The sequence below is a fragment of the Aulonocara stuartgranti genome, assembly GCF_965226115.1.
Source record: "Aulonocara stuartgranti genome assembly, chromosome: 20".
NCBI lineage: Eukaryota > Metazoa > Chordata > Actinopteri > Cichliformes > Cichlidae > Aulonocara > Aulonocara stuartgranti.
The window spans coordinates 4,341,186-4,358,426 of NC_138956.1; the positions used below are offsets into that span (position 1 = coordinate 4,341,186).

Below are 17,241 nucleotides of genomic sequence, written 5' to 3' on the forward strand. Positions count from 1 at the left end.
GAACACGAGAAGCTGGAGAAATACCAAGGGCTCAGAGAAGAGCTCGAGAGGATGTGGAGGGTGAAGGTAACGGTGGTCCCCGTGGTAATCGGAGCACTAGGTGCGGTGACTCCCAAGCTAGGCGAGTGGCTCCAGCAGATCCCGGGAAAAACATCGGAGATCTCTGTCCAGAAGAGCGCAGTCCTGGGAACAGCTAAGATACTGCGCAGGACCCTCAAGCTCCCAGGCCTCTGGTAGAGGACCCGAGCTTGAAGGATAAACCGCCCGCAGGGGCGTGCTGGGTGTTTTTTTTTTTATATATATATAACGATGGCCTCTTTCATTTGCACCGACATATTGAGAGTTCCAGGGAACAGCTATCAAATCCGAGTTCAACACTTGGATTCAATCACACATCTTTTATGTGCTTAATTTGTTATAGAATAATGAGAGAACAGGCCTCACCTGGGAATGAAACATCTTTGTAGTCACAGCATCAAAGATGCTCAAAAATAAAATGCTGATAAAACACGATTGAAAAATAAAATTGCTTAGTGGATGCTGTTTTCACAAAATCATAGACCTGGTTTCGACCTCTTACATAACTCACAAATGCTGCTGCTGTTGAGCTCAAGATGACCCACCTTTGTGGCTGTTAATGGAATTACATCGCTTCAGTCCTTTCACATTATTACATTATATAGCTCCTGTACTTATAAATATTGGTAAAACGTTTAGTGTAATAGCCTTCCTGGCCTCCCTTCATTTGTAATCCCATAAAAATGCTCAGGATCTAAAAATGTGTAATCACTCGATTGGTGTTGAAAAACGCGGTGCTCTCTAATTTCATTTCGGCTTCAGCTGAAAATCGTAGTATAGATTAGGCTTGCCTCTCAGGGACTCAGGTGGAGAGCGAGGCACAGACATGAGATGTGAGAGTGCAGACATCAGCGTGCCCCATGTGTGTGTGTTGGTGCACATCCTTGTAGAAAACACACAAAAAGACATCACAACTGTAATATGAGCATGAAAGAGAATGTTTATGCAGTAACTGAATCTGTTTGCGCATGTGTACGCAGGATGTTTGATGTTGGAGGTCAGCGCTCAGAGAGAAAGAAGTGGATCCATTGTTTTGAGGGAGTCACTGCAATCATTTTCTGTGTGGCCCTCAGTGACTATGACCTCGTCTTGGCTGAGGATGAGGAAATGGTAAGTGCACTGTGAAGCGAACACTCCGATTCTGGTCCACTTTATAAATCATAAAGCATAGGGTTTTCTTGTTGGCACACTGTTGGCCTTTTTTACATATCTTATGATAGAAGGAAAGGGAAAGATTGCTTACATAAAATGTGCAGGTAAGCCGACACAGTGTGACAGTGAACTAGATTCTGTGGCTTGTCTGTGTCAGTGATTGGCTGCACTTTCTGCAAGCACAGTAAAGTACGCTATTGTTGGCCTACTTCACTGTTTGTACATGTGGTACATTTTGTTCATAACTCACACAGAGCCGTTGGTTCAGGTCAACATAACTAGCAAGGGGTGGACGCCAGCTGGCACTAACCGGCACCGTGCCAGTCGGGTTTCTCAGTGACGGGACCCTAAAAGCAAAGCAGATTGATGATATTCAGTTTGTGTCAGGTCAAGATGTCCTCTGCAAGAAATGCCAATTAGGGTCACAGTCACATCTGCTCTTTCCTCAGAACCGGATGCATGAGAGCATGAAGCTTTTCGACTCCATCTGCAACAACAAGTGGTTCACCCGCACCTCCATCATCCTTTTCCTGAATAAGAAAGACTTGTTTGAAGAGAAGATCACCAGAAGTCCCCTTACTATCTGCTACCCCGAGTACACTGGTGAGACAAACATTAGTTTATGGAAGGTCTTATATGGTGTAAGCTTTAATGTTTTGAGAAAATATTTATTGTATTTTTATTGTATTTTATGTATTTGCAGCATATATATATATATATATATATATATATATATATATATATATATATATATATATACACATATATATACACATATATATACACATATATGAAGTTTTAAGCTGTGGGATATACTATACTCTTTTAAATAAGTGCATAATTGAACTAGACTGTTCCTAATCAGACAGTCTGTGTATGATGTTCTCTACAAAGAAAAACAGGTATAATTAGGTGATCCAGAGATCGTTAAGGGGATGTTTCTTAAACAATTTATTGTCTTTCACTGTAGGTGAGAGCACATACAAAGAGACAGCAGATTATATCCAGTGCCAGTTCGAAGACTTGAATAAACGAAAGGACATCAAGGATATCTACACACACCGTACATGTGCGACAGACACCAAGAATGTGGAGTTTGTGTTCGACGCAGTAACTGATGTCATCATCAAGATCAACCTGACGGAGATTGGGCTCTACTGAAGCTACGGCTGCCTTTCAGGTCAGCATGCTGAATTAATGCTTGAATATGAAGATAATCATTTGAAGATTTGAGGTAACTTTATTGATTATATGTATCCTCCTGGTACATTTGGATGGGCTGAGATTGGTGTATTCCTAAGTGCATCCATAGGTATAACATACAGGACCTTGAAAATTCTGTGCTGAGGTAGGTTTGCAGTTCACTTTGCTTTGTACTTCATGACCTGGGTAAGTTTCTTTCCAGATGAGCGCAGCAGACAATTTAAAAACTGATCTGGTAGACCGACGCCTTATATCAATACAGTTTTTATATGTGAAAAAAATGCTGGTGGTTATATCCATCTATCATGCACACACTTGCATAGATGATGGATGATGATGGATGCACTGGGTGCAAGTCAGCTGCAAATGCAAATGCAGTCAATAAATTCAAGGTCCAGCATCTTCCTCCAGTGGATCCTTCAGTCTGCTTGTGGATGTAAAGCAGTTTGGAGGAACCAGGGGTCAAACCCCTGCCTGTTACAAGCAGCTTATAAATGTTAATTTAAATTATATTATTTTGATGATAACCTTTTATTTTGGACATTGTGTGAGTGTATATATATATATATATATATATATATATATATATATACACACACACACAAATATGTGCACAAGCAAAATAGTCTGATATTAAGTCGGAAATGCAGTAGAATAAAGCTCGTACATACTTGCTAATCTTACTAAATACTAATACTTAGTACTAACACTTACTAAAAAGCATGTTTTACTTTTTTTTTACTGAATGATGTTTGCTTTAGGTTGCTGTGAGTCTACTGGAAAACTGTTCCACAGTCATGTTCCACAGTTTAGGGTAGGATTGGGGTATTTGTAGTTAAACATGCTGTGTTCTGTAGCCTTGAGCATGCTAGTTCTGGCAGGCTGCTTCTACCAGTAAACAGTTACTGTTGCCTCTGCAAGCCGCTTTGCAAACCTACCTCCTACATTTAGTGCTATTCGTGCCATTTCTGTCTGAATAAATGTCATGTCTGTTGTCACTGATGCTCGAACTGTTCTGGTTTGCTGTTGCTGCTCTCTCTCTTTCACCAGGTGCTTTCCATGTCTTTGTTTATACCTGCAGGGAGGTCCCAGAACAGAGCCATACTGCCTAATATAAATGACTGCTGATAGAACAACACTCCTATTTTTACTATAATGTTCCTGATTGAACTATTAATGATAGCTTTTCATTTCCCTGCAGGTTTCAGAACAATCAGGACTTCTGGGATCTTTTCTGCAGAGGGAAAATTCAAAAGTAGGCGTCACTAAGGACTACGCTGCAGGACCTAAACTGCGTTAACTTTGGGACTTGCAACTGTTATCACATTTGTCTTAATAGATTTTTAAGATGTGGCGTGCTCTGAGAGGATGAAAGTGGGCAAAGCGTGTGAAATGATCCCTGTCATATTTAAGATCTTTGCATCACTCAGGCGGGTTAATAGTTTCGCTGTCATCTGCACAAGGACCAAAACTGACTGCCTGTTCATCAGATCCATCGTTTCATTTTGCAGTTTTTATGGCTAAAATGTTTATTCTGTTCACCATCGTGTTGCGTTTTGTCTTAGCTGTGGCACATTACGTTACTAAATATTTGCATCTGTTGTATTTTATTTTTAATTTTTACTTTTAGTTATGGAGAATTTCCATTTTTGGGGGGATGCATGAATGACATATCTTATGTATAGTACAAAGTTTTTTGTGATTAGTTTGATGTCAAACATAAAATATAAGCAGTTGGGTCAGGGATTAGTTAGCTGAAGTCTAAGGAACTCAGTAGCCACATCCATATCTGCATAGGTGTTTGTCTGTTTGTTTGTTTGTTTTATTTTAACATGAACACATTGTACTGAACATCTTTATTGAAATCAGTGAGTGAAGGGATTTGATTTTGATGTGCTGTTTTGTTTTTCATTGATCTTGCAATATAAATATTATGTAGCCTTTAAAAGGTCGATGTGCCGTCTTGTGAATACTAGTAAAGAAATATAAAAACTAAACTGTGAAACTGGGATAATAGTTTGATGAAGGCATTTAGATGCACACAGTACATGAAGACTGAATACTTAGGAAGACTGCTGCTGTATATTCTGCAGTAGAGCACAGTCCTGCACAGCCTGGTCCCAAAAGCAAAGTTCATCAAAGGTTATTACTGATTGGCCACATGATTAAAACCACTGAAGGTAAAGTGATGACATTTTCTGGTAAAACCCTGGATCCTGGGATTCATATAGATGCTATGTCAACATGTATCGCCTACCTAAAAACATTGCTGCAGACCAAGGATCAAGGAAGTAGCCTCCCTCCAGCGTGCACCACCTAAATTATCCTTTGAGCCTCCAAACGTCTTAGAAGTTCACAACAATAAGACTGATTCAAAAAGGACCCACCCTGCAGTCTACAGGACCCAAAGAACACCATAATACATCTGCAGATGTCTTATGTCCAGTGTGTCAGAGCTGTATATTGTTAGGCAGGTGTCCGATGGACGTATAGCTCACTTGAAATCTGAGCAGTTGTACTGGCCCTGTTTTAACCTCATAGCTCAAAGCTGTCTGACTGTTCTTCTGGTTTAAAACAAAATAACAGGCAACACTAACCAGATGCTATCCACTGTAAACCATATAGTCATATTCTCACCGAAACAGAGCAGAGACTGAGGTCATTCAGGTTGGAAACAGTATTTTTAGACTTCGGCGACACATCTGTATGTTTGGAGCTGAGGGTCAGTGTGTTCCAGCTGCTGCACACACAAAACAGCTCAAATTGTCTTTCTCTGCTGTCTCTGCTTGAGAGTAAAACCATGAAATAAACTCAAATGAGATGCAAGCTACGAGTCAACATGACAGCACACAGGAAAAGACTCTTTGAGACAAAATGTGCAATTTTTTATGTTCAGTTTGCAGGATATAGGTTGTGACATTCTAAAACTTCATGTTGTCAGCAGGTAACATCAGACTAAAGCCAACAATGTGTTGGTCCATCGCTCCACTTGTGTTTACTGCCTAAAGCACTCAGCCTCATTTGTTCCAACCAGAGCTGTTAATCTTTAAAGAAAATTGAGAATCGGTTATATTTTTTAAGAAGGCTTTGCGATGACTCACTCGTGTGTTTTTAATAGTTAATTTTGTTTTTTTGCTTTATAGATGAACATCACTTTGATCTTTTCCTTGGCTTTAGTGACAATGACATACAGATGAGGACAGAATTATTACACCCCCCCCCCCCAGAGCAAGGAAATTTTTAACACAGTTTCCAATACAGCTGCAGATGTTTATTATTTTACTTTGCACACAGAAACTAAATTATTTCACACAAACCAAAAACTACCAGAGTCTAAATTATAATCTTTCTCTAGGTTGTTCTTAGCATGCTACAGTCTTACTTGAAAGTGTCTCTTCTGCAGAAGTAGAATTGTTTTTGGTCTGCAGCCTTACAAGCCTCACATGCAGTGCATTCCTGTGGAGAGCTCTAGTGATTGTCTTAGTTGAGACTACAATTCCCAACTTGACTAAATCATTCATGAGTGTGTTGACGGTTGTTCTGGGGTCTTTAGACACATTCCTCACTAGTTTTCTTTCCAGAGTCTTTGAAATCTTTTGCTTCCTACCTCTGCCAGGCTTGTTCTGTTTTGGGTGCCACTCTCTGAATTTCTTCATGATTCTTGACACTTGGAAACTCTGCAATAACTTTGCATGTCCATCTCCTGCTTTGTGAACATCAACAATTCTTTTTCTCAAGTCTAAGCTGATTTCTTTTGTTTTTCCATGATGTTTTCCAAGTGACAGCAAAAACTCTTGCTGAAGTTTTTATACTGTGTATAAACTGGACAATAATCTTCAGTTTTAACTTGATTTTACAGGCTAATAATATTGAACCTGGTATTTTTTTTTCTAAAATAATTGTGTTATTGTGTGAAAATAGACCTAATTCATGCTTTCATGTTTAGAAATGCTATGTTGAAAATCCCTTGCTCTGTTAAAAAAAAAGAACTTTTGACAAAACCTTTTAATTTCATAGGGAGGATAATAATGTGATATTTATCTGTAACAATCTGTTGGCATTCTCCGGCTGTTTGAACAGAATCATACTCTCCATTGATTTGGAAATGCTAATATATCATGAGAGACAAAAAGGAAGCAATCCCGCTCACTCAAGTCAAACCATAGCTCCTCTTTTAAGCTCCAGATATTGTTTACACTGTGTTTTGCCCTTGCTTGCTGTCATGCCTCGTGTATCCGTCCCTGCACAATCTTAGAGCGAATCTCACCCAGCAGATTAATTACCGCTTTAATTTGTTTTGCTCTCTCAATAGGGTTATTGTTAATGAACTTCCCTACGCTGCCATTTCCCCTTTGACTGGATTAGGGAAATTATATAACAGCAGCATTGTCCCTACAAGTAACAGCCCGAGCTGGTCTGTCAGTGTCAGCATGCCTGTTTCGCTAATTCAATATACTGTAGTGACAGTGTGGTTCTGCAACGAAGACACGGACACAAAGGTGAAGTTAATGCGTCTTTATTTCATGCCTCTACATTTCATAAGAAAGGACAAACTCTGTAGATTTTTCAATCCCTTTTTATAATGAAGCATCGTCCCTCTAGTGTTTCCCTCTGTCATAGATTATCTTTCAAAATATAATGCATTATCTACTCTTATGTACAAAGTTTCTCTACCATGTTTGATGTCCTGAAAATTATTCATCACATTAAAATGTTAAGCGAAATGAATACATCAACACTATGTAGTTACATGTACATTATTTTGCACTGGGAATGGGATATTTGCTCAGCAATTTACACAGTTTAATTATCAAGACCACAGAGACTACTGTACTCAAAATAAAATAAAATAAAATTGAGATGTTGCTATTCAAAATATTTATAAATCCCAGAGTTATTGTTTTATTTTATTTAGTTTATTTTACAGAGCTTGGCTTTAATAGTAAATAAAACTCATGACACAGAAGTCAAAGGATGGAATCAGCAACTATTTCCTGTTCTTACCATCAAACTTTCAGCTTTTGGTGTGAGAAAAATAGCGTAGTTTAGAAAAATGAAAGAGTCTTGTAGAAAGTTGTGTGTCCACGATGTTGATATGGGTGCTTGATACTTGCTTCAACCCAGCTGGACATGCACTGTGTTGCAACACAGGGGTGTGTAACTGTTGGAGATGATGAGGTGCTAGGATCAGTCAAGGGTCGTGTCTTGGCATGGAAGCGATGGTGTAAACACAACAATCTGAGGATCCCTTGTGCTCCATCTTTAGCGCTCCTTAGTTAATGCCAATATATGAGGGGTTAAGGTAGGAGAGGAATTTCTGCAAAGTGGAGAAAGTGATAAACATGAACTAATTCTCATAAATCATACATGAAATATTTTACTGTCAGTCTTTTCTGGAATGTGAAACTGATCATATCAAGCCACTGAGGAACTGCTTTTTGCTTCTGATTATCTTCCTCATCCTCAACAGCCTCAATTGGTCCAAACTGATTATTTCTCATGCCGTTGCTTGGCAATGTAGGATGGCCAGACATGATGAGGTTAAGTTGATAAAGCTGGGATCTGATCTTGACTCTATTAGTCTTCACTGACACAGGCTCTGGGAGCAATGTGGCGTGCTCGCTACGTACCTTCTTTCCACTCTGCAGCTGCTTAGAAGAGACCGCAATCCTTAAGGTTTTCTTTGATGATGATGTCTGTCACAGCGTTGAACACAATTTCCACGTTTCTTGTGTCTGTGGCACAAGTCAAGTGAGAGTAGATTTCTTTCACGCCCTTCTTCATGTTCAGCTCCAGGAACTGCGACTTGATGTAGTTGCTGGCATCGTCGTATGTGTTGGGGCCTAAAAGAAAGCAATTGATCAGGGGAGAAGGTTCAGAATAATTACTTGTGTTATATGACGTGACAGGTGACGTATTTGCATCGCGGCTTACGTTATAAGTTAATTTTCCTTCTTTATTGCTATTTGTGTTCTGGTGCCATGTACCAGTCTGGTTTCCATCTCACTGTTTGCCTGACAGATGTGGCCTACTGCTAAATTCTCCTTCTTCAAGCCTGCCACATGCCACAGGTATAACTGAAATCCAAAGCACGCGATCTTACCATTGTAGTCTGGGAAGCAGATGCTCAAGTGGACTTTCTTGATCTTCTCTTCAAAGAGATCCTTCTTGTTGAGGAAAAGCACGATGGAGGTCAGTGCAAAGAATCTGTGGTTGCAGATACTGTTGAACAGATGGAGGGACTCGTGCATACGGTTCTATAAAAGTTAGAGTGAACGCAGAGTTACTCACTGACAAGTTTCTTTGTGGTCACTTAGGACTTAGGACTAAGACTCCTTGACTCACCACTTCATCGTCCTCTATGAGCACCATGTCGTACGCACTGAGAGCTCCGCAAAAGATGATGCAAGTCACACCTTCGAAACAATGGATCCACTTCTTTCTCTCTGACCTCTGGCCACCCACATCAAACATCCTGTTCACCACAGAAAGTCAGAACACACTCACTAAGTACCTGTGAACCGCAGACATGTAAGCTTTAGCCAGTTTCCCAGTGACTCACCTGAAGTGCAGCTCTTTGCAGGAGAACTGCTCTTCAATGATACCAGTTGTTTTGACTCGAGATCGCAGCACATCCTGCTCAGTGGGTATGTAGTCTGCCTTGCAGATTCTGTCCATTTCATTGAGGTAGCTGATGATTCCAGAACAAACAGTACAGCAGTCAGTCTTGGTATATGAAATCATCTGTATTTATAAAGTCTGCATGAGCTGACTCTTTAGATTTACACATATGACATCGACTCACTAGCCAGCAGAGTCATTGAGCTGGTACTCAGCAGCTCTGTCATAGGCGGCCTGCACTCCAGAGTCTTTCCACAACTTCTTGATAACATCAGCCAGCTCAGGAGGCATTGTGCCTTCCTCTATAGAGTCTGACAAGTTTTGCAGCTTCTGTGAATCCACCTGTGGTTTTGTGCACACAGAATAAAACTCCATCAGCATGGACAAAGTGCTTGGAATATTTATAGTGCAACATTTAATGTCAGGGAGAATGAACTCAACAAGTTTATCATGTCTGGTTTTTATCTCTTAAGTGTAACTTGAGACCTGTCCAGATGATGCGCCAAAATCAATGCCAAGCATCTCCATGCCTCTGATGATAGCCAGAGCAGATTGCAGGATGTTGCCAAAGATGATCGCTCTGAACTCCAGTTGTTCCTCTTTTGTGTAACCACCTTGATGCAAAATCCTGCGAGCGAGTAGAAGAGTGGGGGCAGAAGTGTTTTAACTCAGGAAAAAACTTTCTCAACAATAACTACTTTAACTGAGCTGATGGGCAGAAAGAAAACAGCCGAGAGGGAGAGGGTGCCACCTTGTGGTGTCTTAGTGATCTCCCTTTGGTTTCACTGCCAAAGTTTAACCAAGTGCACAAAAGAAGTGCTGACGAATTAGTAAGCGGATGTTTGCCTTGTTAAGCTTTCGTAAAGGGCTTCACTGCAAATGAAACAGACAGAGATTGAAGAGCTTTAGCCAAATGGTCGAATTCATGACTGATGGGATTAATAAAAACTCCCGAAAAACTCCAAATTCCCATTGTCTACCTGTGACAGTGAATGACTCAAAGCTACCATCAGCACTTATTTTAACGCTTACTTCATTTGTTTAACGATGGTGCTCTTCCCCGACTCACCAGCACCTGTGGAAAAGAGAACAAAGGTTAAGATCCTAAATTTCATACTATGAAGATATTTTACTTTGCAAACACAAGACAGTGGGCAGATAAAAACACTAAATGTAAATATATTGCATAAGAATGCCAGGTGCACTGATATATAAGTGAAGAAAATACAATAGAAGTAGGATGAGAAATGCAAAGTGGAGGAGATGGATTTTAATGTGCATTGATACATCTCTGATGTGTTCTGACTCTCAGTTTCTTGCAAAGCTTTTTTGTTTTAACACAGGACACCGAACTAGCCAAAGCTTAGATAACAGAAGCAGCAACGCCACAGCTCTCATAGGAGTTTTTCCCCCTGCTAAACTATAAAAAAAACTCCCTTATTTATTATTATTATTATTATTATTATTATTATTATTATTATTATTATTATTATTATTATTATTATTATTATTATTTTAAATCTCACCCACTAATGATTAGCACTGAGCTTTTGTCGGCAGACATCACCAAATGTTGGACGTCTGACATAAAAACACTGAAACCAGCTAAAATGACAGCAAGTTGCAGTAAGTACATGCATGCATACATAATGAGTGGCGTGCATTTATGTAAAATTGACTGCAGAAAAGCCTCCCTGCAGATCAGGCTCCCTCCAACACTGTAAGCTAAGTTAGGCCAGAAGGAGTTTATGCGTCACAGGACACCCAAAGCTGACCGTCTTGCTCCCACTTGAGCCACATCACTTAAGCCATGGACAGACTTAGTGCTGAGCATTTAAAACCTTTACACATGCGGCTCTAAAGGAGGGAAGTTGGTTTTTTTAAAGAAAATACAAATCCACGAAAATATAGAATATCAACAGTGAAATCACAGCCATTTCTAATATGCAAAACTGTTTGGAAAAATTTACACTCAAGGCCTATATTTTGTTGTTACTGAGGTTTTTTTGTTTTTGTTTTTTATGTTACGTTTTTGCTTGTGTATTTTTTTGTTTACTCCCTTGATGGCAGAATCATCACAAAATTTGTTGTCAGCCAGTTTTATTACTTACGGACTGAAAAAAGTTCATTAAGACATCTAAAATGCTTCAGCTGTTACTTTCACCATTTAGCAGACAAGTTGCTCGCTACTGAAATCAGCTGCAAGCCTGTGGAGCTGTAATAAAACAGAGTTTGGGATCCTCTGTGGTCTTTTTTTTTCCTGTTTTCACAATATCCCCCTGAGACCACGTGATGGCTCTCTTCTTACCTGCCCTTACAATCTGATCCATGTGCAGCAGAAGAAGCAACATCTCTGTAAATCACTTGCAAGTCTATATTAAATCGCTGACTAGCTTTTCAATCGCAAATGATATAGCAATTTAAAAAAATTGCTGTCAGAAAAACACAAACCACTTTCAAGACTAATTTGTACAAATGAACAGCTTAGGTTCCCCCTGTAGAAGTATAAACGTTTGTGAGTTATTTTTGCTGATTTCTCAGAACAGAACACATTTTATACATTTTGTGCGAGCTGCAAGTCAACAAAGATCTCACCAAGTGGATCTGCACTAAACTGGTTAGTTAATAGGATTGACATATCACTGCCAGGCTGTGATTCATTTAGACCAAAGGCTGTGATCTTTTAAGCACCAATGTCCTTCCATCAGAAGTGAAGAGTCATTTTTAAGTAAAAGTCAGATGATTATTAGTTCTTTTCACCAGTAGATTTCTAAATGCAATATGTTATTTTAAATTCCATGCATATGTATTTACAGATTTCCTGTTTTCTTTTTGAAGATCTTTTCGATAAACATGAAATTCTTCCATTTTTTGTGACTGATGTATTTTAAACATGATATAATAAGCATAAGCAGGTGGTAAAGATAGGCAAACATTAGTCTAAGCTTTTGCTTTTGCTCTACTTTTCAGTTATGGAACTTGCAATTTCCAAAATGGCCTTCATCACAGACCTGTGGGTATAAAAGTTCGATCTGCTTTCCTATCTCTCTAATCTCTCGCCTCCCCTGACCTCATGCCAATGAAACAGCTCTAACATCTTTTAACAAACTAAGAGTTTATATATATATATATATATATATATATATATATATATAAAAAAAAAAAAAAACACCCAGCACGCCCCTGCGGGCGGTTTATCCTTCAAGCTCGGGTCCTCTACCAGAGGCCTGGGAGCTTGAGGGTCCTGCGCAGTATCTTAGCTGTTCCCAGGACTGCGCTCTTCTGGACAGAGATCTCCGATGTTATTCCCGGGATCTGCTGGAGCCACTCGCCTAGCTTGGGAGTCACCGCACCTAGTGCTCCGATTACCACGGGGACCACCGTTACCTTCACCCTCCACATCCTCTCGAGCTCTTCTCTGAGCCCTTGGTATTTCTCCAGCTTCTCGTGTTCCTTCTTCCTGATATTGCTGTCATTCGGAACCGCTACATCGATCACTACGGCCGTCTTCTTCTGTTTGTCTACCACCACTATGTCCGGTTGGTTAGCCACCACCATTTTGTCCGTCTGTATCTGGAAGTCCCACAGGATCTTAGCTCGGTCATTCTCCACCACCCTTGGGGGCATCTCCCATTTTGACCTCGGGACTTCCAGGTTATACTCGGCACAGATGTTCCTGTACACTATGCCGGCCACTTGGTTATGGCGTTCCATGTATGCCTTGCCTGCTAGCATCTTGCACCCTGCTGTTATGTGCTGGATTGTCTCTGGGGCATCTTTACACAGCCTGCACCTGGGGTCTTGCCTGGTGTGATAGACCCCAGCCTCTATGGATCTTGTACTCAGAGCTTGTTCTTGTGCTGCCATGATTAGTGCCTCTGTGCCTAATCATATATATATATATATATATATATATATATATATATATATATATATATATATATATATATATATATATATATATATATATATATATATATATAGTATCACCATCAAATGGCTCCTATGCAACACTTCATCAAGACATTTATCTGTACCTGATGACTGCAGGTAAATAAATTTCTCCATTTTAAGGTGTTTCTGTAACGTTACATTCATTATCTTTCACACACCAGTCAGTCTGAAACTAAAAGAAACATATTTTTCTGTGCATCTGTTTAACACTTTGGATCTGCTCTGCAAACCAAAACCTTTGCAGCCAAAGATGGAAAGTTAAAAATTACTTTTTACTGAATCCTCCATGAGAACAGGTAAACCCTGTTGGTCTGAGCACTTCTCCTCTCCTGCAGTCTAGGATGCACAGCATAACTCTATTCAGGAGGTCACTTACCAAGCAGTAATAGCTTGACCGTTTTAGCCTCCTTATCAGCATCTTCTTGGAGTTGTTTTTCCAACTCCTTGGACTTTTTGTCCTCAGCGCTGGCTCCTGCACCCATACTTTCTTCCTCCTCAAACTCAAGATCCTCAAGGAAGGAAATTTTGATGGTTGTCTGAGAACAGCTGCAAGAAAATCTGGGTACGACAACTAATCGTTGTGAAAGGCGATTTTCTAGCGGAAGGGGATTGGGAAGGAGGAGTCTGAAGCTTCCGGGCCCTGCTTGATTAGATATGGCTCTCTCAAGGATCAAATGAATTCACCTGATCCACCCTTTAATTACTTGCCTTAAAGCCTGACTTATGAGGTATCTCTTCCTGATTGGCCAGTCAATCCATTTAGTATAATGAGAGCAGTGGTGAATGATGTAAAGAAAATGAGAAAATAAACACATTCACATACTACGCAACAACTGTGTGCATATTGGTAAAATTCACTATATAAATAAATTACCTTGATTCCACAACAATGGCGTTATTATAGCCGTGCGTAATATATTTCATCTTAGATACAAGATTCTGTTGTATCTGTAATATCTACTTACTGATGTGGTAACTATGTTTAAATACTCTGAGTAGACAACGCTTTTACTGCGATGCTTTTTTTTAAAAACAAATGTGTAGTTAAATGTGTATTTCTTTTCCTCCTTGCAGTCCTTCCTGCCTGTTGGACTCTTTACTCTGGGTCACACGGAAGAAGCAGGGAGGGGGAGCATTAAAGTCTTATAAACGTCTTATAGTTAAGACGTTTAAATCCCAGGTGGTGTGGTACCTGCTAAATGCAGCAACTGTCACTGCACTATGCTCTTCAGTGGGGTCTCAGAGAAAACACGTACGTTCCTTGTTACATGTAAATCTGTGTGTGTGTAAAGGGGATCTGACACGCTTTAAACAATATGAGAAATGTTCCTGTGGGATACCCTGAAGAAGAGCTGCGATGATACTGTAGGTGCAGTTTCTGGAGGATTGGAGGAATTGATTGATGATTCCTGCAGGGCTGATGGTTTGAAGTCAATGAGCCAAGTATTCAGCACGTGTTACGTCCTCACCCTCCATGTTAGAGGACTTAAACCGGGACACCATATTTGAGGTTACTAGTTCAATTAGAAGACTGAGTGTAGACTCAGACACCAACAGGGTGTTTAAAAAGTTGACTGGTTTTCTAAAATTTATCGCCCCAAGAAAACATGAAAGCTTCATTTCACCTTCTTGCTTTGGATCATTTGTTTTCAGATGGCGTTCTTGTGACGATAATTAGGCCCTGCCTCTTCCTGAGTGTGAGCTGGGACAGTCACACTAGTTCAATAAAATCCATCAAAGATCAATCAGTCTCTGATATTTAAAAAAAGAATAACTTCAGTATATTTAACGAACATATGAAATTTTTTTCCTTCATACTATGAATATTTTCTGTCTTCTGGTAGCGTTTATGAGTGTCACACTCCAAAGTCTTTTTTAGCATCATTTTTTCTTTTTAAACCCACTTTGAGGATCAATATCATGGGATATGTCATAACCTCAGTGACAACTCTACATCAATTTAATGTCTAAGCAGAAGAGAGGTGCTGGTACTGTGGATGTTTTCTCTGTTTTCTAATAAGACAGGAAAAAAAAACATTTTTAAAAGTGTATTATGGGTCTTTTTCAACATGTGGTATATGTGACTGGTCACAATACGTTGTAGCATAAGGTCTCATTTATAAATAACTTTCTAATATAGTCATATGTTACATGCAAATGCTGATCACACTGAGTTTAATGTGGATGTTTTAGTTGATGTAATCATATAATCATCATCAGTTTAAAGGCACTGGATTTATTTTGACAGGAAAAAAGGTATAATCTTCCCGTATTCACCTACTCAGTGTACTGAGGCTCTTTGAAGTCACTAACATGTGTGTGTGTGTGTGTGTGTGTGTGTGTGTGTGTGTGTGTGTGTGTGTGTGTGTGTGTGTGTGTGTGTGTGTGTGTGTGTGTGTGTGTTATGTTGAGATGATGGGTAATAAGAAATGGTCACGTTTCACTTCAAATGTGTAACATTTAACTGAAAACAAGTACAGGTAATAAGTGAAAGTTTACTGACGATCGATTTGTTTGTACTTTTAAAATAATCAGTTTCCTAATCTGACATATGATTTTCTAAAATAAATCATATCCATTGCATATAAGTCCTATGATGTGTGTCTTTTACTGTTATGGGCACTACAGCCTGCAACATGCTGCACAAAACACATCCTACAAGCCTGTAACATGATAAATCCTTATGCCTGCAGCATCATCATATGCATGGAATAAGAGCAGTTCTAAATAATTAAGTACAATAAAGTAATGTTTATATCTACTGTTACATCAGTCAATTATGCACTACTTTGACGGGCACTGCACAACTTTTCAGACGAACTCGACAACTTCACTCGCAAGATATTGGCATGAAGAAGAATTAATCAAGTGATCTTTATAGATATATGCTGTAAATAATATATTCATATAAAAGAAAGGTATTCTCAGTGATTACAAGCCCTCTATTTTGTTTTAAAAAGTTGTAAGAAAAAACTTAATGCTCAGTTAATAAATAAGTAAATAAAATGATAATAAATTTATGAAAAATGGCTGCAGAGCAGGTAAAAAACCCTTTTTTTGTCACACCTCCATCGGCAAAACCAGAAGAATTAAAAAGCATGTTAAGTCATAATTTGGAGAGTATTTGTATTCGTATTAAATAAACAAATTAATATTTAATGATTAAAACTAAACCCTGTGTGAACTTCACACGCACAGAGACTAAAACTTCATATTACAAGCACCAAGTCATATTAAATTACAAAATATTATTGCGTCACTGCCATTAGATTGTGGCTGACCCAGGATCAGTTTTTCCAACACCCTGCTGGTTCACCAGGTGTGGTGATGCTAAAGTGTTATGTAAGTGCTTAATCACAATGACACAGAAATATCTGGTAGTCAATTTACAATAATTAGAATAAACGATGTCCTCATTCTTGTCTAGTGTGTGATAGTAAAACACCACAAAGCTGCCAGATGGAGCGATTACAGGTGCATTTGTTTGCTGTGTTCAAATTAGTATTACGTTAGCAGGTAGTAAGGAGTCTGTTCAACACCCAGCTCCTGCTAGACTGCACCAACATCTGCATCACTGCATAAAGCTTTTTCATTAAAACAATACATACATGTATATGTATAAATATAAAGGACAACTTGATGTGCATGAATAGATTTGTAAGGTCTGCGTAATTTTACCTTTGAGCTGTAAAAGTTGCCAGTGCTGCCAGTATTTTTTAAATGTATATTTGCAGCTTTTTTGAGTTTCTTCTAAGTTGGGCGGGTTTAATGGAACTTGAATATGTTCTACCATCAGCGCAAGGTCCAGTTCAGTGACGTCAGGGTCAAATAGGCTCAGCAGGCAACCAAAGGATTGACAGAGAGTATTTGGAAAAGTGTGACCTGTGAGTGATGATCCTGCAGAACAGGCAGATTTCTTTGTAGAATCCTGAAAACAAACGCATCACACACAATTCCTCCTATACTTATAAAATGCTCGTGTCTTGTTTTGAGTAAGTATTTTCTAACAAGAGTCAAATTTAAGCATTAAATCCCATCTAAGAAACAAGAGACTCTATGTTGTTGTTTTGCTAATTATGCACTCTGTATCCTCAATCAGTGCATCAAAAAACAGCACATACTGCTACTCATGTCTGCACCATGTCAGCATCCAGTTTTGTCCTGCAAAATTATACTATTATTGTTCTCCTTACTGCTTGCAGTTCTGTGTTTGAGATTCAAATGGATGACTGC

General features: G+C 39.2%; 2 protein-coding genes across 2 annotated transcripts in view; one reads left to right on the forward strand and one right to left on the reverse strand.

Annotated features, from left to right (window-relative positions):
* The window catches only part of gnai3 (guanine nucleotide binding protein (G protein), alpha inhibiting activity polypeptide 3), a 22,355-nt gene extending 14,944 nt beyond the window's left edge, over positions 1-7,411 (forward strand). The window contains exons 6-9 of the mRNA XM_082519142.1: positions 1,059-1,188; positions 1,680-1,833; positions 2,201-2,410; positions 3,635-7,411. Coding sequence (XP_082375268.1) covers positions 1,059-1,188; positions 1,680-1,833; positions 2,201-2,391 — 475 coding nt within the window. The 3' untranslated portion in view covers positions 2,392-2,410; positions 3,635-7,411. The remainder of the gene's footprint in view (positions 1-1,058; positions 1,189-1,679; positions 1,834-2,200; positions 2,411-3,634) is intronic.
* Positions 6,934-13,670, reverse strand: gnat2 (guanine nucleotide binding protein (G protein), alpha transducing activity polypeptide 2). Its single transcript, XM_082519143.1, has 9 exons — positions 13,385-13,670; positions 10,087-10,129; positions 9,541-9,682; positions 9,239-9,396; positions 8,996-9,124; positions 8,779-8,908; positions 8,537-8,690; positions 8,064-8,276; positions 6,934-7,750 (listed from the first exon to the last, which is right to left on the reverse strand). Exons 1-8 carry the CDS (start codon positions 13,488-13,490, stop codon positions 8,086-8,088), a joined length of 1,053 nt encoding a protein of 350 aa, XP_082375269.1. The 5' UTR covers positions 13,491-13,670; the 3' UTR covers positions 6,934-7,750; positions 8,064-8,085.
* Between the last annotated feature and the right edge of the window lie 3,571 nt (positions 13,671-17,241).

Excerpts from the sequence above, each read along its gene's own strand:
- gnat2 (XM_082519143.1), bottom strand. The coding sequence starts at position 13,490 with ATGGGTGCAGGAGCCAGCGCTGAGGACAAAAAGTCCAAGGAGTTGGAA. Across the intron at positions 10,130-13,384 it reads GGTCAAGCTATTACTGCTTG|GTGCTGGTGAGTCGGGGAAG; the intron begins GTAAGTGACCTC and ends TCTTTTCCACAG. Across the intron at positions 8,691-8,778 it reads TCATAGAGGACGATGAAGTG|AACCGTATGCACGAGTCCCT; the intron begins GTGAGTCAAGGA and ends TAACTTTTATAG.